At 45.6% G+C, this 23,551-nt stretch overlaps 1 protein-coding gene across 2 annotated transcripts in view; it reads left to right on the top strand.

Annotated features, from left to right (window-relative positions):
- KLHL4 (kelch like family member 4) overlaps positions 1 to 23,551 on the top strand; it is a 268,730-nt gene that overhangs the window by 165,077 nt on the left and 80,102 nt on the right. For both annotated transcript variants that reach the window (XM_073598113.1, XM_073598114.1), the window contains exon 5: positions 23,059 to 23,271. In XM_073598113.1, coding sequence (XP_073454214.1) covers positions 23,059 to 23,271 — 213 coding nt within the window. The remainder of the gene's footprint in view (positions 1 to 23,058; positions 23,272 to 23,551) is intronic.

Raw genomic sequence — 23,551 nt, 5'->3', positions numbered from 1 at the left:
AATACATGTGAAGCAACACTGCCACATCAAGGCACCTCTGTAGAGTATGATTCCAACTATGTGATATACAGCAATACAAAAACAGAAAGCAGGCTGACTTGGAGGTAGCACCATATCTCCGTAAAGGTACAACAAAACAGCATAAGCCCCGGTATCACTGAGGGCATCTGCAAAGTTCCCATGTGTGTCTGTATGAAATACAGAAAAGCCTGATTTATATAAACCTTATTCCCATCCTCTGCATCGCCAGGCGTGACATCTCTGCCCTTCAAGGAAAATTTCTGAGGAATGCAGAGCATGTTCAATCTCACAAAGAGATACTTTATCCATATTCAAGAAAGTCTTCTCACAACATTTTGCCTCTTAAGTATTTCCTATGTAGGTGGTGTACCAGGTTTATGGAAAAACCACAAGACAGGGTGGCTTGGCACTGTTTCGTTTATGATGAAGAGATTAACAAATTCAATAATCAAGTTGACTTTACACTTGAGTGATACCAGATTCACTTACAATTTCACTGTCCCAGGGGGAGATATGGGGGTTGATGGTTAGGTTAACTGTTGTTAGGTTCTGCGAGGTGGCTGCAGCATACAACGGCCCGAGGAAATCTGTATGGGAACAGTGCAGTATGGACACCCTGAGAAGGAACCCTCCATGTCCCTACTCATCCAGCACCTCGCCCTAGTCTGCACCTGAACTTTTCCTACCCAGCTTAGATCTTTCCCTGCCTATTGCCTCCCTTCAGGCACCCCAAATCACGTTGACCCCCTATATTTTTAGGGTCCTACTTTAAGATGGCTGCCCAAATCTCCCAGACCTTCAGCATCCATCTGGATCACAGTCCTCCCCAAGATGGCCGTCTGGAGCTCTAGAAAGTAGACAATTTGTACTCCCTGAACTCCTACCAAGCTGATGAGACAGCATGATGCCACCTCCAGATTGAGGATATGCTGCAGCCTGCACCCAGCTACACCCAACAATGAAAGCGCACCTTATTTAATTGCATTATACCCCTGGATCTAGCTGAATAGAATGTGACACGATCTCGCCTAGGTGCCACAGAAGTTGGAAGAGGGGGGTAAGTATAAATCTAGCTTTCTTCTTTATAGATGTATTTTGGATTTGATAACTAAAGGTAATTTTTTAAAGGAGAGAGACCCAGACAGACCTTGCATTTTACTGCGAACCTTGGCTCTGCAAGGCAAGTGTGCCAACTGCTCAAGTGGCTATGCAATCCAAAGAGGATTGCTGTCTGCTCCGCAACTTTTCACATGAAATGCGGCTGATAAAAGTGTCTTCTGGATAAACAACATCCGGGAATCTTCAGATCTGTTCCTGCCACAAAACTTTTATTTCCCCCCCCATTTTTCCAAAACACAAACACTGCTGGTCTTTCAGGACATATCCTGTCGCTCTGAGCGGCCGACAGGAAGTCCGATTTCTTCTAAAGAATGAAAATATCTGCTTGTCACAGAGAAACGCCTGGACGGGGAGATAAGGGGCAGGATGTTGTTTGAAATCATCTTCATTTGAGGACTTGCTCTGGCGTTGGTCATGGCGCTTGATGCTGTTTTTAATCAGCTGTCCAAGGGGAAGAGAGTCTTTGATTAGCCGGAGAAATCTCGCAGTGTCCTGTTTACTGAGCTCTGAGGCTCCTGACCAGGAAAGGCAATTTATTGTACTTTCTTTGCAAATTGCAAAGGATACACCAATATCTGAGACACAATGAACAATAGTAGCAGAGGGGGAGGGGTGTGCAAAAAAAACCCCAGCATGCACCTCTGGGTGCCCTCAATCCATTGGGGCTGCCAGGTTTTTAATTGAATAGTAAAGATAGGTTTCCTTTAAGGAAAGCACAAATGATAGGACAAAGATGTTCAAGAAAAAATGTATAAACAATTTTATATATATATATATATACACTGAGCAAAATTATAAACGCAACACTTTTGTGTTTGCCCCTATTTATCATGAGCTGAACTTAAAGATCTAAGACTTTTTCTATGTACACAAAAGGCCTATTTCTCTCAAATATTGTTCACAAATCTGTGTTAGTGAGCACTTCTCCTTTGCCAAGATAATCCATCCACCTTGCAGGTGTGGCATATCCAGATGCTGATTAGACAGCATGATTATTGCACAGGTGTGCCTTAGGCTGGCCACAATAAAAGACCACTCTAAAATGTGCAGTTTTACTGTATTGGGGGGGGGGGGCTCCGAAAACCAGTCAGTATCTGTTGGGTCAACCATTTGCCTCACGCAGTGCAGCACATCTTCTTCGCAAAGAGTTGATCAGGTTGTTGATTGTGGCCTGTGGAATGTTGGTCCATTCCTCATCAATGGCTGTGCGAAGTTGCTGGATATTGGCAGGAACTGGAACACGCTGTTGTATACGCCGATCCAGAGCATCCCAAACATGCTCAATGGGTGACATGTCCGGTGAGTATCCTGGCCATGCAAGAACTGAGATGTTTTCAGCTTCCAGGAATGGTGTACAGATCCTTGCACCATGGGGCCATGCATTATCATGCTAAACATGAGGCGATGGTCGTGGATGAATGGCACAACAATGGGCCCCAGGATCTCGTCATGGTATCTCCGTGCATTCAAAATGCCAACAAAAAAATGCACCTGTGTTCGTTGTCCATAGCATACGCCTGCCCATACCATAACCCCACCGCCACCATGGGCCACTTCATCCAGATCGTTGACATCAGCAAAGCATTCACCCGCACGACGCCATACACGCTGTCTGCCATCTGCCCTGTACAGTAAAAACCCGGGATTCATCCGTGAAGAGAACACCTCTCCTAAGTGCCAGACGCTATCAAATGTGAGCATTTTGCCCACTCAAGTCGGTTAGGACGACGAACTGCAGTCAGGTGGAGATCCCAATGAGGACGACGAGCGAGCAGATGAGCTTCCCTGAGATGGTTTCTGACAGGTTGTGCAGAAATTCTTTGTTTATGCAAACCGATTGTTGCAGCAGCTGTCCGGGTGGCTGGTCTCAGACGATCCTGGAGGTGCGGCATATGATGGGCACAAGTGGCTGCAATTGATAGGCACAAGTGGCTGCAATTGATGGGCACAAGTGGCTGCAATTGATGGGCACAAGTGGCTGCATATGATGGGCACAAGTGGCTGCATATGATGGGGCACAAGTGGCTGCATATGATGGGGCACAAGTGGCTGCATATGATGGGGCACAAGTGGCTTCATTTGATGGGCACAGTGGCTGCAATTGATGGGGTTTTTTTCTGTATTTTTCAGTTTGTTTGCACCCCCCCAAAAACATTTTGAGCACCAGTCGCCACTTGTGCTCATGGGATGGATAGTTATCTGAAGGCGGTCTGTACATGGGATGGATAGTTATCTGAAGCCGGTCTGTATATGGGATGGATAGTTATCTGAAGACGGAATGTATGTGGGATGGATAGTTATCTGAAGGCGGTCTGTACGTGGGATGGATAGTTATCTGAAGGCGGTCTGTACGTGGGATAGATAGTTATCTGAAGGCGGTCTGTACGTGGGATGGATAGTTATCTGAAGGCGGTCTGTACGTGGGATGGATAGTTATCTGAAGGCGGTCTGTACGTGGGATGAATAGTTATCGGAAGGCGACCTGTACGTGGGATGGATAGTTATCCGAAGGCGGTCTGTACGTGGGATGAATAGTTATCGGAAGGCGACCTGTACGTGGAATGGATAGTTATCCGAAGGCGGTCTGTACGTGGGATGGATAGTTATCTGAAGGCGGTCTGTACGTGGGATGGATAGTTATCTGAAGGCGGTCTGTACGTTGGATGGATAGCTATCCAAAGGCAGTCTGTACGTTGGATGGATAGTTATCCGAAGGCGGTCTGTACGTTGGATGGATAGTTATCCAAAGGCAGTCTGTACGTTGGATGGATAGTTATCCGAAGGCGGTCTGTACGTTGGATAGATAGTTATCCGAAGGCGGTCTGTACGTGGGATGGATAGTTATCCGAAGGCGGTCTGTATGTGGGATGGATAGTTATCTGAAGGCGGTCTGTACGTGGGATGGATAGTTATCCGAAGGCGGTCTGTACGTGGGATGGATAGTTATCTGAAGGCGGTCTGTACGTGGGATGGATAGTTATCCGAAGGCGGTCTGTACGTGGGATGGATAGTTATCCGAAGGCGGTCTGTATGTGGGATGGATAGTTATCCGAAGGCGACCTGTACGTTGGATGGATAGTTATCCAAAGGCAGTCTGTACGTTGGATGGATAGTTATCCGAAGGCGGTCTGTACGTTGGATAGATAGTTATCCGAAGGCGGTCTGTACGTGGGATGGATAGTTATCCGAAGGCGGTCTGTATGTGGGATGGATAGTTATCCGAAGGCGACCTGTACGTTGGATGGATAGTTATCTGAAGGCGGTCTGTACATTGGATGGATAGTTATCCGAAGGCAGTCTGTACGTGGGATGGATAGTTATCTGAAGGCGGTCTGTACGTGGGATGGATAGTTATCCGAAGGCGGTCTGTACGTGGGATGGATAGTTATCTGAAGGCGGTCTGTACGTGGGATGGATAGTTATCCGAAGGCGGTCTGTATGTGGGATGGATAGTTATCCGAAGGCGGTCTGTATGTGGGATGGATAGTTATCCGAAGGCGACCTGTACGTTGGATGGATAGTTATCCAAAGGCAGTCTGTACGTTGGATGGATAGTTATCCGAAGGCGGTCTGTACGTTGGATAGATAGTTATCCGAAGGCGGTCTGTACGTGGGATGGATAGTTATCCGAAGGCGGTCTGTATGTGGGATGGATAGTTATCCGAAGGCGACCTGTACGTTGGATGGATAGTTATCTGAAGGCGGTCTGTACATTGGATGGATAGTTATCCGAAGGCAGTCTGTACGTGGGATGGATAGTTATCTGAAGGCGGTCTGTACGTGGGATGGATAGTCATCCGAAGGCGGTCTGTACGTGGGATGGATAGTTATCCGAAGGCGGTCTGTACATGGGATGGATAGTTATCCAAAGGCGGTCTGTACGTGGGATGGATAGTTATCCGAAGGTGGTCTGTACGTGGGATGGATAGTGATTCGAAGGCAGTCTATAGGTTGGATGGATAGTTATCTGAAGGCAGTCTATACGTGGGATGGATAGTTATCAGAAGGCGGTCTGTACGTGGGATGGATAGTTATCAGAAGGCGGTCTGTACGTGGGATGGATAGTTATTCGAAGGCGGTCTGTACGTGTGCATGAGCACATTCCTGGGGTTTGGAAGAGAGCACGTAGATCGACATTATAGAAAGACAGGGCAGTGTGTCTTATATGCACTTGAAACGTCACATAAGATAGAAAGCAACTGAATCATCTGGTGGAGCACTACTAAGACGGATCAATAGCAATCTATTTTTAGGTTTTCTTTTCACTCTGAGCAAATGTTGAACAAGCTGTTCTGAGCGCACCTGAGGAGACTAAAAAGACCAAAGACACAGCAGTGTTTCCTTTCAGGAGTATTAAAGACAACTAAACTAGAGGCGTTATTGGACCCGAGGGGTCTTCCCCCTAAGGTGAGCGGCCAATTCACCTGGAGGTGACGGTGGTGTTTTTTTAGCACTAGATGATATATTAGTTTATTTTGTATCAATATTACTCCCGCTTCACTTTAGGCACTATTAAAACATTTTTGTTTGCCTTAGAAAATGTCCCCCAGGGCACTGCCTACCCTCCATACCAATTGTTTGACAATCTTCACCTCTCTTCCCACCCACCCCAAAATTTTGTGTGCCCTACCTACCGTCATATGACGGCGATCCATCCCTCTGAACCATCCATACCAGGGAAGGACTCCCGCCCCCGATCTTACACAATGAGTGCTTAATTTGGTTTCCTTCCAATTGGGGAAGGTCATTCAGGACCTATAAGTTGGAAGCAATGGAAAACAGTGGCAACTTTTTCTTCTTCTCCTCTCTTCCCACCCACCCTGAAGTTTTTTTTGCCCCACCCACCGTTATGTGACAGCACATTCTCCCTCTGAACCTTTCATGTAAGGGAAGTATTCCCGACCAACATCTTATCCTATGGCTGCTTAATTTGATCTCCTTCCCATCGGGGAAAGTCACTCAGGACCCCCATCATACCAGCAGGGATACTCTACTACAGCAGGCCATTCCTTCCAAAAAAAAAAAACTGAATTATGGTGGAGCACCCCTACTGAACACTGGTTGTTACTACGCCAAAAGGCCAAGAAGAGATTGTCATGTGTCACTGCAACCAATAGATCTGAAGAGGGCCTAACATTTTGGAAGCAATGGAAAATGGGGCCCACTTTTTATTCTTCTCCTCTCTTCCCACCCACCCTAAAATTTTGTGTGCCCCACCTACCATCATGTGACAGCGCTCCACCCCTGTCTGAACCAACCATACTAGGGAATTATAAACACTGGGTATCCTCACTAGAGCGCCCTTCCACCAAACAGACACCCCCACCGCGCCAATGCCTTCAAATAAACTCAAATAGTGGTGTGAATCAATATTAGGTGGTGAACACCCAAAACATCCAATTCCTTACTCTCACAAATAGTGTTGACCAGTGTTAAATGGTGTGTATAAAATGTAATGAAAACGTGAGAATCGATAAAAACAAGCGAAAATAGGAACAGCTGCCCCTTTAAATTATAAAGTATATAAGCAAAATATTTACTCCACCATGCCACTGCTAGCCCAATACTCCCCTAGAGGCACATGGAATAAATATGGGGCGCTTCGAATATAAATAAGTGTAACCAAAAAACTGTGTATAGCACAATAGTGGTGGAACCCTCCTACTGTGTTTTGTGCTGCACGTAACAAGTGTAACCAAAAAACTGTATATAGCACAATAGTGGTGGAACCCTCCTACTGTGTTTTGTGCTGCACGTAACAGGTGTAACCAAAAAAATTGTGTATAGCACAATAGTGGTGGAACCCTCCTACTGTGCTTTGAGCTGCACGTAACAAATAACACACATTAAATGAATAATTGTGACATTCACGTGAAACACTCTGTGAAATCACTGCATTCCATGCTGTGACATCTCAAAACATTAAATGACAGTCCATATGAATCAGATTCATCCAAGAGGAACTGCTTGTGATCACATCCAGTGTAAATCAGCTGCATACATTTAAGTGTCTTCGTGTGTCTTCCACCTCACCCCTGTGCTCAGTGAATCACACCCTCCAGAAATGCACTCACCGAGTTACAATGCCAGCACTTTCATGCAAGGCAAAAAACGCAAGTTTTTCCACACTCAGGTGTAAAAAATGGCAAGATACGTGTCCAGGAGGATAGTTGTTATATGGATCCACATGTAAGAAAATAAAATGCTCCAATAGTGTAAACCAGCAAAACTATTTATTAAAACCACTGCAACCTTCAACTGATGCACTCACATTGTACAAAAGATAAAACAGCAGAAATCATTTGTGGGTCACATCAATCTTCAAGCAATCTTCAAACAGGTGTAACTCAAATAATAAACAACTGGTGGTCACGGCGGACCCGAGGTGTGCTTTCTCTGGGCTGCAGTATCACTGCAATCTCACCCTCCCTTCAGCTCTCCTCCGCTCCTCCGTCCACTAAAACTTCCTGATTCCTGTGTAGTTCAACTGCGCTGTGTGTCACGTCTCACAGCCACGCCCCCGACATGTTTCGTCATAGGTAGACTTAATCATGGGATGATTAAGTCTACCTATGACGAAACATGTCGGGGGCGTGGCTGTGAGACGTGACACACAGCGCAGTTGAACTACACAGGAATCAGGAAGTTTTAGTGGACGGAGGAGCGGAGGAGAGCTGAAGGGAGGGTGAGATTGCAGTGATACTGTAGCCCAGAGAAAGCACACCTCGGGTCCGCCGTGACCACCAGTTGTTTATTATTTGAGTTACACCTGTTTGAAGATTGCTTGAAGATTGATGTGACCCACAAATGATTTCTGCTGTTTTATCTTTTGTACAATGTGAGTGCATCAGTTGAAGGTTGCAGTGGTTTTAATAAATAGTTTTGCTGGTTTACACTATTGGAGCATTTTATTTTCTTACATGTGGATCCATATAACAACTATCCTCCTGGACACGTATCTTGCCATTTTTTACACCTGAGTGTGGTAAAACTTGCGTTTTTTGCCTTGCATGAAAGTGCTGGCATTGTAACTCGGTGAGTGCATTTCTGGAGGGTGTGATTCACTGAGCACAGGGGTGAGGTGGAAGACACACGAAGACACTTAAATGTATGCAGCTGATTTACACTGGATGTGATCACAAGCAGTTCCTCTTGGATGGATCTGATTCATATGGACTGTCATTTAATGTTTTGAGATGTCACAGCATGGAATGCAGTGATTTCACAGAGTGTTTCACGTGAATGTCACAATTATTCATTTAATGTGTGTTATTTGTTATGTGCAGCTCAAAGCACAGTAGGAGGGTTCCACCACTATTGTGCTATACACAATTTTTTTGGTTACACCTGTTACGTGCAGCACTAAACACAGTAGGAGGGTTCCACCACTATTGTGCTATACACAGTTTTTTGGTTACACTTGTTACGTGCAGCACAAAACACAGTAGGAGGGTTCCACCACTATTGTGCTATACACAGTTTTTTGGTTACACTTATTTATATTCGAAGCGCCCCATATTTATTCCATGTGCCTCTAGGGGAGTATTGGGCTAGCAGTGGCATGGTGGAGTAAATATTTTGCTTACATACTAGGGAATTACTCCTGATCCCCATCTTACCCAATGAGTGCTTAATTTGGTTTCCTTCTCACTGGGGAAGTTTCCTTAGGATCTATAAGTTGGAAGCAATGGAAACCGGTGGCAACTTTTTCTTCTTCTCCTCTCTTCCCACCCACCCTGAAGTTTTGTTTGCCCCACCTACCATCATGCGATAGTGCTCCATCCCTCTGAACCAACCATACAAGGGAAGTACTCCTGACCAACATCTTACTCAATGGCTGCTTAATTTGGTCTCCTTCCCATTGGGGAATGTCACTCAGAACCCTCATCATACAGGTAGGGATACTCTACAGCAGGCCATTCCTTCCAAAAAAAACAGAATGCTGGTGGAGCACCCCTACTGAACACTGGTTGTTACTACACCAAAAGGCCAAGAAGGTATTGTCATGTTTCACTGCAACCAATAGATCTGAAGAGGACCTAAAATTTTGGAAGCAATGGAAAATGGGGTCCACTTTTTATTCTTCGCCTCTCTACACACCCACCCTGAAGTTTTGTGTGCCCCACCTACCATCATGTGACAGCGCTCCATGCCTCTGAACCAACCATACTAGGGAATTATTCCTGACCCCCATCTTACCAAATGAGTGCCTAATTTTGTTTCCTTCCCATTGAGGAAGTTTGCTTAGGATCTATAAGTTGGAAGCACTGGAAAACAGAGGCAACGTTTTCTTCCTCTCCTCTCTTTCCACCCACCCTGAAGTTTTGTTTGCCCCACCCACCATTATGTGACAGCACTCCCTCCCTCTAAACCTTCCATACAAGGGAAGTACTCCCGACCAACATCTTACCCAATGGCTGCTTAATTTGGTCTCCTTCCCATTGGGGAATGTCACTCAGAACCCCCATCGTACCAGCAAAGGGCCAAGAAGAGATTGTCATGTGTCACTGCAACAAGTAGAGCTGAAGAAGACATAAAATTTGGAACCAGTGGAATATGGGGCCCACTCTTTATTCTTCTCCTCTCTTCCCACCATGTGACAGCGCTTCCTTCCTCTGAACCTTCCATACCAGGGAAATACTCCTGAACCCCATCTAACCCAAAGGTAGCTTGATTTGGTTTCCCTCCCATTGAGGAAGGTCACTTAGGACCCCCTTCATGAAAGCAGGGATACTCTACAGCTGACCACTAAGGATGAGCCGAACACCCCCCCAGTTCAGATCGCACCAGAACTTGCGAACAGGTGAAAAATTGGGACGAACACCATTAAAGTCTATGGGACACGAACATGAAAAATCATAAGTTCTCATTTTATTTATTTATTTTAAAGGCTATATGCAAGTTATTGCCATAAAAAGTGTTTGGGGACCCGGGTCCTGCCCCAGGGGACATGTATCAATGCAAAAAAAAGTTTTAAAAACGGACGTTTTTTCAGGAGTAGTGATTTTAATGATGCTTAAAGTGAAACAATAAAAGTGAAATATTCCTGTAAATTTCGTACCTGGGGGGTGTCTATAGTATGCCTGTAAAGGGGCGCATGTTTCCTGTGTTTAGAACAATACCATAGCAAAATTACATTTCTAAAGCAAAAAAAGTAATTTAAAACTGATCGCGACTGTAATGAATTGTAGGGTCTTGGCAATATAGTTAAAACTCATTGAAAAAAACGGCATGGGTTCCCCCCGGTCTATTACCAGGCCCTTTTGGGTCTGGTATGAATATTAAGGGGAACCCCGAACCAAAATTTAAAAAAAAAAATTGCGTGGGGGTCCCCCCAAAATCCATACCAGGCCCTTCAGGTCTGGTATGGATTTTAAGGGGAACCCTGTGCCAAAATTTAAAAATATAGCGTAAGGGTCCCCCCAAAATCCATACCAGACCCTTATCCGAGCACGCAACCTGGCAGGCCGGAGGAAAGGAGGGGGGGGACGAGAGAGCGCCCCCCCCCCTGAACTGTACCAGGCCCCTTCCCCTTAACATAGGGAGGATACTTTGGAGTCGCCCCCAAAGCATCTTGTCCCCATATTGATAGGGACAAGAGCCTCAACCCCACAACCCTTGGCCAGTGGTTGTGGAAGGTCTGCAGGCGGGGGGCTTATCGGAATCTGGAAGCCCCCTTTAACAAGGGGACCCCCAGATCCCGGCACCACCGTCTGAATTGGTAATGGCTACATTGTATCTCTACCAATTCACAAAAAAAGTGTCAAAAATAGTAAAAATTACAGGAGACACTTTGGGACAAGTCCTTTATTAAAAAATAAAAATGTCCCGTGATGTAAATCCATCTCACACCGCCCGACGAACTGAAAAAAGAAAAAAAAAAAACACAACAGCTCCGCCTCCATGGGAGGCTCCCGCTTGTGACGCTTCTTCTTGATGACAGCTGTTATATAGCTGAGGGCGGGGCCACCCGGTGACGTAAATGGGTGACATCGCCCCCCCCCCCCCCCTGACGCCACGTGACGTCAGAGGGGGGCAGGGTCACCTGCTTACCTCACTGAGCAGGTATATAAACCACCAGACAGATACAAGATAATCATCAATTGGATTCTCTCACCAAAATCTGCCAAAAATCACCACTTTTGGGTGGACCCCAAAGTTTTAGTCATTGAATAGTTGTATTATTATTTTTTTTTTTTTTATAATAACAAAAGAGATTTTATGTGTCCATCTTTGACACAAATCATTCTTAGAGGAGCTCCCTATAATACCCAGCAATCTTCTATCTTGCATTCCTTTGAGCCGCGATTATTGAAGCTCTTCTCTGATCACAACTCGCAAGCCTTTCAAGTCTCCCATTAGAGCGTTCGGAGGACCATTGTTTCCGACTCTTGAAATGTCAGCGCGGATAAAATAGCAGAAAGTGAAATATCATGACATTTGAGAAATTGCAGGAGGTGTCGCGTGCCTTCTTTTTTGCTCGGCTCCGCGGAAAGTGCGAAAAATAATTTTTTTTTTCCATTGCAATTTTATTGCTGACTTTAGAGGGACATCACACGGAGCGCGAGGTCTCAGAGCGCGCTCCACACCTGCAATTTCCGCTCTTATTTATGACCCGGGATGGAGAGCCGACCCCTCCGCCTGGGAATGATGAGTTTCAAAGAGCTGCATTAAACTGCATCACCAGGTCCCAGGAATTGTTGTAGAAGATAAGTTACTATTTAAAGGAACACTCCACTTTTCAATACAAAGGTTCCTCAGGACTCAATCCAGTGAATCAACAAATTGTAGAATATTTCCTGCATTTGGATTGTAATCTATCTGTTTCTGAGCTCCTAACATTTATCTATACACTCACCGGCCACTTTATTAGGTCCACCTTGCTAGCAGCGGGTTGGACCCCCTTTGGCCTTCATTCTTGGTGGCATAGATACAATAAGGTGTTGGAGACGTTCCTCAGAGATTTTGCTCCATAGTGACATGATAACATCACACAGTTGCTGAAGATTTGTCGGCTGCACATCCATGATGCCAATCCAATCTCGTTCCACCACATCCCAATGAGATGGATGAGATGTGATGAGTGTGGAGGCCATTGGAGTACAGGGACCTCATTGTCCAGTGGTGAGATGATTGGAGCTTTGTGACATGGTGCATTATCCTGCTGGAAGGAGCCATCAGAAGATGGGGACACTGTAGTCATAAAGGGATGGACATGGTCAGCAACAATACTCAGGTAGGCTGTGGTGTTTAAACCATGATCAATTGGTACTAAGGGGCCCAAAGTGTGCCAAGAAAATATCCCCCCCCCACACCATTACACCCCCACCACCAGCCTGAACCGGTGATACAAGGCAGGATGGATCCATGCGCCAAATTCTGACCCCACCATCTGAATGTCGGAGCTGAAATCCAGACTCATCAGACCAGGCAACGTTTTTCCAATATTTTGTTGTCCAATTTTGGTGATCCTGTGCCAATTGTAGCCTCAGTTTCCTGTTCTCAGCTGACAGGAGTGGCACCCCGTGTGGTCTTCTGCTGCTGTAGCCCATCTGCTTCAAGGTTGGATGTGTTGTGTGTTCAGAGATGGTATTCTGCATACCTTGGGTGTAACCAGTGGCTATTTGAGTTACTGTTGCCTTTCTATCATCTTCCCATTCTCCTCTAACCTCTGACATCAACAAGGCATTTTCCTCCACACAACTTCCGCTCACTGGATATTTTCTCTTTTTCCCACCATTCTCTGTAAACCCGAGAGATGGTTGTGTGTGAAAATCCCAGAAATACTCAGACCAGCCCATCTGGCGCCAACAACCACTCCACGTTCAAAGTCACTTAAATCCCCTTTCTTCCCCATTCTGATGCTCGGTTTGAACTTCAACAAGTCGTCTTCACCACGTCTAGATAGCTAATTACATTGAGTTTATGCCATGTGATTAACTAAATAGCAATTTGTGTTACCGAGCAATTGAACAGGTGTACCTAATAAAGTGGCCGGTGAGTGTATATATACACTCTATTACTAAAAGTATTGGGACGCCTGCCTTTACACACACATGAACTTTACTGGCATTTACTGGCCAGTCTTAGTCCGTAGGGTTCAATATTGGGTTGGCCCACCCTTTGCAGCTATAACAGCTTCAACTCTTCTGGGAAGGCCGTCCACAAGGTTTAGGAGGGTGTCTATGGGAATGTTTGATCATTCTTCCAGAAGAGCATTTATGAGGTCAGGGGCTGATGTTGAACGAGAAGGCCTGGTTCGCAGTCTCCGCTCTAATTCATCCCAAAGGTGTTCTATAGGTTTGAGGTAGAACTCTGTGCAGGCCAGTGAAGTTCCTCCACCCAAAACTCCCTCATCTGTGTCTTAATGGACCTTGCTTTGTGCACTGGTATGTTGGAACAGGAAGGGGTCATCCCCAAACCGTTCCCATAAAATCATTTGGTGGAGGGGGGATTATGGTGTGGGGGTTGTACTTCAGGGGTTGGGTTTGGCCCCTTAGTTCCAGTGAAGGGAACTCTTAAGGCATCAGCATACCAAGACATTTTGGACGATTTCATGCTCCCAACGTTGTGGGAACAGTTTGGGGATGGCCCCTTCCTGTTCCAACATGACTGCGTACCAGTTCACCAAGCAAAGTGGGGTAGGCAAAGCAACTTGTCTCCATATTGGTGGGGACAGGGACCTCTTCCCCACAACCTCGGCTCAGTGGCTGTGGAGGTCTGTGACGGGAGGTTTATCGGAATCTGGAAGCCCCCTTTTAAAAATAAGGAGGGCCTCAGATACCAGCTTCCCCCCCTAAGTAAATGAGTGAGGGGTGCATTTGTATCCCTACTCATTCACAAATAAATGTAAATAGTAAATTAAGACACCACACTTTTTGACAAGTCCTTTGTTAAAAAATAAATAATAATAGAAAAAAAGTTCGACGATAGATACATAGATTGTCAATCACATTTACCAGTAATGCAGATCATCACCAGTCACAATGAAAGAGGCCCTTCTACTCGCTGAAAGGAAGAACCCACCAACCAACCAGCTCATCCAATCCTGTATGTACACTCTCCACAAATGACAGTTCTGGTCCCAGCTGACAAATGTAAGCCAAGTGGTGGTGAGTAATATTTTTTTGGGTTTGGATTCTTTTGGATTCTTGTTGACTTCAATGGGACTTTCAGTAGAGAAATGTTGAATTTTTTAAAAAAGTTTGGGCAAGCCACAGCTGTTTGAACTTTTAGAAGTCAATCACCAGACCCATCATGTAAAGGTTGGAGAGAGCATGGTACTGTGTACAATCCAATTTTCACTAGATAGTGGAGATTTACACAGGGGGGTTCCACGGGACTTCACGTACCTGTGAGTTTAGCAGACCATTTCTCCAGTGACTCATCATCCAGAAGGCCATCTTTGGGTGGAGCTTTACGTACCCGTATGAGGAGCTTGAGATGATGAGGGTGGCCTTTTTCATAATTCCCACCTAAGCACCCCTGGAAGTCGAAACAGGGGTCGCTAGGGCAAGCCGAAGGGCAGAGGTGCCACGAACTTTGGAGTTCTGGTGTTGGGTATGTGCGCAGGCAGGTGCAATCTATTTTCTCCATTGAAGATAGTGCTCAACTGCAGAGGCATTGCAGAGGGTGAGGAAGTCAAGAGGAATCTGGTCCCTCTATGGTTTTCTGAGTTACAATTGGTAGCTATCCAATTGGATGCTGGCACCCCATATAAACATGGCGGCCATCTACAGTCAGGCAGAGTCTTTTTAAGAATCTGGCTCCTGGGCTTTGTGCACTTTTGGTGTGTAGCTGGAGTGAGGACAGGTCACCCATCTGTCAGGGACAATGCTTAGCATCAGGGAGATGTTCCAGAGGAATAGGGAAAGTGCAGGCACACGTCAACCTACCTGGAATCCTCCCCAGTTGAGTACACACCGGACAGGCCATATTCCACTCCTCAAGACAAATGCCCTTGGCACACCTCAGACCTTCTGCTACTGACTTAATGCTAAAACATGCTTTGAGTGCTCCCAGTCGGGTTGCCTTCCCATCTGGCTTGTTGTGTATTGCCCAACTTCAATTACAATATATCCCTCTTTCTCTGCACCTCTGAGTGTTTTCTGCCACTGAACCTACCCACATATAAGTGAAAGCTTAGTGATGAGGGCCCCCGACTTCACCCAGACCAGTAGAGAGCAAGCCAAGTTCAGCAACAGCCGGGAAGGAAGGCACCAAATCTTAAGCAGGATCAAGGTCATAGACAAGCAGAGGCTGGCAATGTGCAGGCAATGAGGTACAGAATTGATAGGCAGAATCTTTGTCAAGAGATGAGGTTGAGGTTGGTAATGCAGATAGGCAGCAGATATGAACAGGCCAGGTAATCCAGAGGCAGGTGAGATAAAAGCCGGGTAACAACAGAGTCAAGTATATTCAGGATAATAGGTAACAGGGATGCAAGCTGAAAGGCCATCCGGCAATGATCCCATGAAGGGCTGAGGTTAAATACTGTGGGCCACTGGGCAGTGGCGGCTGGTGGGTTCTTCTTTGGGGAGGGGGAGCCAAACACACAACAACCCCCCCTCCCAGCGGCGTGGTACAGCTCCCCCCCCCCCCACGCAGGCGGTCTAGCCTGGCACTTACTCGCTTGTGTGGTGGGGCTGTGGTGTCCTGGAGTGCGGGCAGCGGCCGCGGCGGCTCCGGTGTCCGGTCCTCCAGCTTCCTCCAAGTATCTTCCGCCAAAGTGCTAGGATAGGATCGCCTGACGCTTTGGCCAATCAGGAAACAGGTCTCACAGACCTATCTCCTGACTGGAGGGGAGGAACTTTAGTGTGAAAAGAGCGAAAATGTATTAGCTATGGTCACACAACTGGGTGGGCTCGGAGCACAATGCTCTGCGCTCCGAGATCATCCTTTTTTGAAGCCTATTAGAGCCTCTGGCCCTCTCTAATCAGGTGCTTCAGAAAAAAAAACCCAGCCGCATTGGAATCCATGGTCCGGCACCACTGATATGTAGATCAGGGGGCCGGACGCATTGGATAGGGGAGGCGGCGCCTGTGCACCTTCTATGGATGGGCTGCCACAGGGCTTAAGTATCTGTGGTTGATGTGTCTGTGCATCCACGTGCACACCATTGTGCTCTTGCATGCTTAGTTGGGCTCCCATGAGCATGAGCCCTATGGCTGGCACATTGAGCCCAATGGTTGATATGTTCTTAAAGGGACGAGGGTGATGGGGGGAGGGGGAGGGTGGGAGAGCACAAGGAAGGTAAGTACAGGGTCCTTATCGCATCTCCTATAAAGCAAACCCATTACTTTCCCTATTGTGTGTATAAAGAACAGGTCCACTTTAAATAATTTCCTAACATTAATACAGAAATGTGAATGCCGTAACTGTCACTCCGAACAGAAGCTCAACTGCAGTTATTATCCTCGAAATGTGATTTACATCCAGTCACTTTCCAGAGACGAGGGATAAATAATGGCGCGGCAATGTGCGATGACGTTTCTCACAAGCAGCGTGCTCGCCTCATTTATAATACATAACAACGGCATCTGTCGCGCCATCCATTACAAATCAACTAACTGCCACCTTGGATACAGAATAATAATAATTCTAGACAGACGTGGGAATGATTCAGCGTTAATCTGACTTATAGAAAGTGATTGGCATGAGTACACTTTTCTTTTCTGTGCTAGGTATCGGAGAAGCCCTCCACCCACAACAGTGTTATTCTGGGTGGATTATGATGAAGGCTCAGCTTGGCTCCAAAATTCTTTAAATATACTGTTCATGATTTGCTTACTGCTTAGCAGTGCAGCTCCGAGATTGCCCTACTATTTCCACTGACGGTTATTAAATTCCTGTTAACTATTTATAGCAATCCTAGTCCAGCATGCTACTTAGCCTTTCATTCTGTAACTACAATCCCAGATTAAAGGGGAATAGTAAGCCCCCAAAACATGTTGGATACTCCTGTGACTCTCACTTTGGCAAATAAAAAAAAATCATCTGGGAAGGCAAGCCCCCCGAAACACGTTGGATACTAATGCAATTCTCAATTTGACAAATAAAAATCAAATGGGAAGGACCGCCCCCTCCCCGAAACGCGTTGGATACTCCACTGACTCTGACTTTGGCAAACCAAAAACTGGACCTAATAAAACCTTAGCCGGCTCTTACAATTCGTGACCTCAACCTGTGTTGGGTTCACTTGTTCTACAAAAAGCTTCCCTCACTACAGGCCTGAAAAATAATTTTTTGCACAAGTGTTCGGGGTATTACCAGCACTTCAATCTCTCCTCCAATCAAAAATATAAAACAGTATTTTCAATATGAGACCAAAAAAAAAGCATGACCTTGTTATAATACACTCTTCATTCCCTGATGAAGTCACATGACATGATGATACGCGTCGGGATTGGAGCAAAAGGCATTACCATGATTGGACGGAAGTAAACGAGCTTGGCTCTCGTGGAATGCTGCCGTTTTTTTACATTTAAAAGTGAGTGTATCTTTGTTGTCTACTACAAGAAATATATTTTTAAACTGTATTACGCTATGGGCACATCTCTTCCCTATTTTTAACTCCCGCATATCGAGTACACTAGCGAAGGAAGCCTCACACATATTCGAGAGGGATCCTCTGAAGACTGCTGCTGGTGATCTATTCATGCTGTAACCTTACGGCAGTAAGGTGAGGGGCTTGCACACACATAGGTGCTATAACAGAGGATTGGCCAGGCACCGCCTTTTGTTGTTTCACGGTGGAGGGATCTACTTTGCAATTTGAAAAATATCTCTTTAGAATGTCACAATCATTTTTTTGATCACATCTTCTGATCGTTGGATTGCTTCAAATTTGTTTGGATTGCAGTTAAATATCTTATGCCCAGTTGTGCACTTTGGTCTTTTGACACTTTGTTTCACTTTTTTTACCATTCATCATTTATAAGTTTTGATGTTCATCATATGCTTTGGATTCAGTTTTTACTTTCAATTTCCACTGTTTATTATTGTGGCACTTTCTATTTAATATTATAATACTTATGTTGCTTTCCATTTGCACATACCTTTAGTATATTTACAGAGCGCTACACCATCATTTATTCACTTCATCACACTCTACATCCAGGTTCTTCCAACAAGCAGAATCTCAGTACCACCAGAACTCCTGATGGTGGAGATGGGCTAGAAAACCTAGTAATCCCTGGAACTGTTGGCCGCAACTGGCACCAAGTTGTGGCCCCTTTGGATTGCCCTATTATGAAGTAGGCAGTACAGGAACAAGGATGCAGAGACAGAAGACCAGAGGGTAGTCAGGATTAAGCAGGGGTCTTGGTAGGTAGCAAGCAGAAAGAGGTTAGACTGGTTGGCAGTAAACCACAAGCTGGAGACAAGAGAATAGTCAAGCTCAAGCAGGGATCTCGACAGGCAGAAAGCAGTGTTGGGGCCGGGATCTGAACCGGCTTCATCTAGCAGTAGCTCTTCTTGCTGATCCACCTGAGATGCTGGACAGCTCCCTGTCTGATCCTTTGGATTTTCTTGCCTTGACTCTTGTCTCTGGTGAACCTTGAACTCCTTGCCCCTCACATGAGCTTCATGTAGCATTGTCCCCGTAGGGCTTGCTGTGTGATGACTTCTTGGGCCTCTCTTTAATTACCTGGCATATAGTCACTAGGGGATTTTTTACACATCCATCCTTACTCCCATTTGCTCGTTACTCAATAAACAGTCCAGTTTGGCTCACTCTAGCAGCAGACTTGATGCAACTACTTTCTCTTCAGGATAATCACTAGCATCCTGCTGACTGACACCCGTCCACTGGCACTTTTAGCTTAAAGGATGGCCCTCACAGGACAGGCCCCATGACACAGATCTGTACTCACTTTAGGCAGATTGAGATCATTTCCTGTGTCTCCACTCCAGTCCGCTCTGCAGGACATCTGGGTTCAGCTCCTCTCTAGCTTCAGGCCCTCCTGTCGACTACCCAAGGCTACATGACAGCTTCTACAGAGGAGGGACGGCTGCCCCCTCCCGCTGGGACCCCACTCTTTAGCCAAAGACCCCGAGCACATGTGCCCTTGGTATTTATACAGTCACCCAGCATGCATTGAGGCACTTTCCTCTGCCAATAGCCAGGGCTGTAAAAATACCTGTGCTCTCGCTTGTCAGGTTTCCTCCCACTCTCCAATATGCCCCCTTTTTTGCCCAGTGTGAAACATTCAGACAATATGAGCTGAACCTGAGCACCATGAGCAGACCCTATCAATGAATCCTGATACCCAGTAGGCAGAGAGCACTCTAAATTTACCCAGCAATCTTCCTGGTAAGCAGAAAGACCCAAAAACTATACTCTCTTCTAGCAACCTACCTAGGGGTGCTACATTCCTCTTTAAGCCATGCCTTTTCACTTTCTGTTTACCAGATCATTGTGCTTTTTTCCAGACAATATCTTGCTCTTGTATCCCCTGCTGCCGTCCATAACTTCATTACTACTGGTTACTGACCTTTGACTTGTTCTTCGACTATGCTTTCACTTAACTCCAACCTGCAACCACTTGTTACTGACCTTTGACTTGTTTACTGACTATACTTCTGCTGGATCCCTACCTGCTTGTCAGGGCTGGGCTCAGCCCTTCCTTCTCTAAACTGGCCACTCAGCTGTCGGCTAATTACCAGCTCCCATTTCTCTCCACAGTTACCCAACTGTTGTTGATTCTGCTCATCAATCCTGCCTACTTAAAGTCGTCAAGCTCACTTGATCTCTGCCTTCGCCTTTGTCAACATCTCAGAGACTTTCTCCTGCGCTCCTGCTGAAGACTTGCTCGGCTGACGTTCCTTCTGGCTCCTGATCCTGCTTGCTGTACTACTACCTTTATCTCTGGCTCTCTGACATTTGCTTGGCTGACTACCCGATCCGGTTACTGAACTCTGGCTTGTTTTGACTACGCTTACTCTGCTTACCTTACTATTATTATTATTATTATTAAACAAGTGTGATTTAACTATACTTCTGTCTCGGTCTGATTCATGGTTCCTGATACCGCTATATCTGCTACTGGACTGGCTCCTGGTGAGGCAATCCTGAGGACTGTGACTTGGTACTAACATGCAGAAAACCCCATCTCCACCTTTAAGAGCTCTGATGAACAATGCCTAGTGCTCAGACTCCACACCTTGGGTGAACCTACGTCATCTGACAGGGAGACCTGCTTGTTAGCTTATTCTGCTATAGCTATTGGTCTCTGAGCCTGATCATATTTAGCTTAATATGTTGACTTCCTATGATTGCCAGCTCCATCTAGTGGCCATAATGTGGTATTTTCCGCTGCAACAAGAATGGAGGGAAAGCGTTCTAATGGGGACATTCACTGAAGTGACAACGGTCTAAGAGAGGATTTCCCTCATTTTGGACATATTTTTCTCAGTTCCTGTTGCATCTATGTTACAGGAAATGAAGCAAAAGCTTCCTAATGGGACTTGGGTGGCAAAAAAAATATATTGTTGGCTTTAGATATACTTTGAATTATCCACAACCTAAAAACCTAGAGGTGTACTTTCCCTTTTATTTGTCCCCAGAGCACCGTTAAGCCACTAAACCCCTGGCACCCAAGTTGTGACCCTTTAGTGTTTGAAGTGTGGCCCTTGGGCCCCAGCAGTCAGTAGAGAGAGCATTCATTTGTAAAGGGTCCCTTAATTGTAGTTTGTTGGTCTCATGCAACATGGCCTTAGTCTCTCATAGTCTCCTAATAGCAATGACTTCAGTCTCCGAACACTCTAGTACAGGGGTATCGAAAGTTTCTAAACACGGGGCCTGTTTACTGTCCTTCAGACTTTAGGGGGGGCCAGACTGTAGCCAGTATGAGTAGAAAATTTCCTACTGTCAGTGGAAATAAACAATGCCACATCATTAGTGGGAGGAATATTGTCCCATCATTGGTATCAGTGGGAGAAATAGTGCCCCATCATTGGTATCAGTGGGAGGAATAGTGTCCCATCACTGGTATCAGTGGGAGGAATAGTGTCCCATCACTGGTATCAGTGGGAGGAATAGTGCCCCATCATTGGTATCCGTGGGAGGAATAGTGTCCCATCACTGGTATCAGTGGGAGGAATAGTGCCCCATCATTGGTATCAGTGGGAGGAATAGTGCCCCATCATTGGTATCAGTGGGAGGAATAGTGCCCCATCATTGGTATCAGTGGGAGGAATAGTGCCCCATCACTGGTATCAGTGGGAGGAATAGTGCCCCCATCATTGGTATCAGTAGGAGGAATAGTGCCCCATATTTGGTATTAGTGAGAAAAAATGTTGAAGATCTACCTATAGATACTGAGCTGGAACCCTAAGCCACATCCCAAAATGCAGAGAGAAAAACACGGAGGAGGTACCCCAGGGATTTTATGGGCAAAGGATAAAGATAAGAGAGTAGAAAACATATGTAAAAAAAAGTAATACAAAGTTTATTGATTACAAAATTCATATAAATACTGTACACAGAATAAATGATTATAAAAGCAAAACGGACAGTCATGCTATGATAATACAATACAGCTAGGTTCTGGAGCACATGATTGGTCTCGAAGTAGGAGGCCGAACAGAGTACAGAAATCCCAACATGTTTCGGAATATATGATTAAATGTTTAATTCCTTCTTTTTGGATACTCTCACAATTTTGTGTTGTTATCAGTCCTGCCACTATTACTTTTTTTTTTTGCATCCGAGCTCCCCGGCACGCGGGGGGCCCCCTGGCACCCTTGCTCCTTAGGTGTACCCTCTCTGGGCTTAGCCCTATATCTGCACTGTGAACCAGCGTTTTCACGCCGGTCTGCACAATGCGCGGCTCTGCCTTATCCACTCTGACTGGGACGTGTCGTCCATTTTGCGTGTCGACGGCCTCGCGACGTCTGACGTCATCGCGCCCTGTGTGCACGGTGATGCCGGATGCCCGCTTGTGCCGGAGGGTAGGATCGTCTGATAGTAGCAAGAATTATGCCCCTCCACTGTTTGTGTCAGTAGGGGAATAGTGTGGTAAGTGGTGTAGTGCTAATAGGAACTGTAGAATAGTCCCGCATGAACTTTCAGTGTATTGGATGAATTAAACAACAATTTCACTTAAAAGTCCATAGAAACAGTGATAAATCTTTCAAAAAACGCCTGCAAGGACACCGCCACCATCACCCAAACACACTGCCTCATGAGTATGGGATTGAGTATAACAGCAACCCCACTAATTTATATTAAGCAATAGAGAGAAGAAAACACTTCATAGTGCAGACATCCCAATCATCTTGTTTATTGAAAAGTTTAAAAGTTGTTACACTCACATTTAAGTAGTTGATAACAGACAAACTAAGGAAACATTTGGCGTTTCCAACCAGGAAAATGGCCGCTGCGTCCCAGTACACAAGTTGCATCACATGTCACAGGCTCCTCCCTACGCGTTTCGTCATCACTGACGTCGTCAGTAGGGGAATAGTGTCTCAAGGGCTAGATAAAGGCAAGCAAAGGGCCACAGTCTGGAGACCACTGTTCTAGCAGAATGATCTCTGACCATTTCCTCCAGTAGGTCTTCAGTCTGTGACACATTTCTGGAGCATTATGTGTAATAAAAAAAATAAACGTGTCCCTTTGGAGACATTAGGGGCCACATTTGAGGGCCCCTTTCCTTTGCAGGTTGACAGCCACCTCTCTAAACCCTGAGCAAATTAAATTCCTCTGTTTTGGGCACAGAGACCCCGTTGGTATCACGGGAACCCAAAAATTCAGACCACCTTGGGATCTCCGGTGACTAAAATGAAGCATGAGCTTCCGGGACAAGGCTTTATGTTCTCTATCATTTTTGGATAACCTTTTACCAGGGACATGTCTGCTTTGGGCCACTTCAATTCTGCTCTCTCTCTTATTACTTTTTTTTTTTCTTTTTTCAGGAGAATTTTATTGAAGTGATCCGCAATCAAGAATTTCTTCTCTTGCCGGCCAGCGAAATTGCCAAGCTGTTATCCAGCGATGACATCAACGTCCCTGACGAGGAAACCATTTTCCAGGCGCTAATGCAATGGGTCAAATATGACATTGAATCAAGGCAGAAGGACCTGGGGATGCTCCTGTCTTACATAAGGTTACCGCTGCTTCCGCCACAGGTAAGCCCCTCCTCCCACCTCGGAAAATTCCTCAGATGGTGTTGCTTTTAACCACTTGCTGTTCGGGGTAATTTTTTTAAAAACGTTTAACACACGTGTTAAAATCAGCATTTTTTTTTGCTAGAATATCACTTAGAACCCTCTAAAATGATATTTTCTCTGAAAGTCAGAGGCCCTGTAGAATAAAATGGTGGCAGTTGCAATTTTTTAGAAAAAAAAAATACACTGAATGAATTTTAGTTGTCTGGGGTAAGTTTTTAAAAACGTTTTACACACGTGT

This window comes from Aquarana catesbeiana, linkage group LG09, assembly GCF_042186555.1.
Source record: "Aquarana catesbeiana isolate 2022-GZ linkage group LG09, ASM4218655v1, whole genome shotgun sequence".
Lineage (NCBI taxonomy): Eukaryota > Metazoa > Chordata > Amphibia > Anura > Ranidae > Aquarana > Aquarana catesbeiana.
Note: the sequence above shows the minus strand (reverse complement) of the source record. Positions and strands in the feature narration are given on the sequence as shown.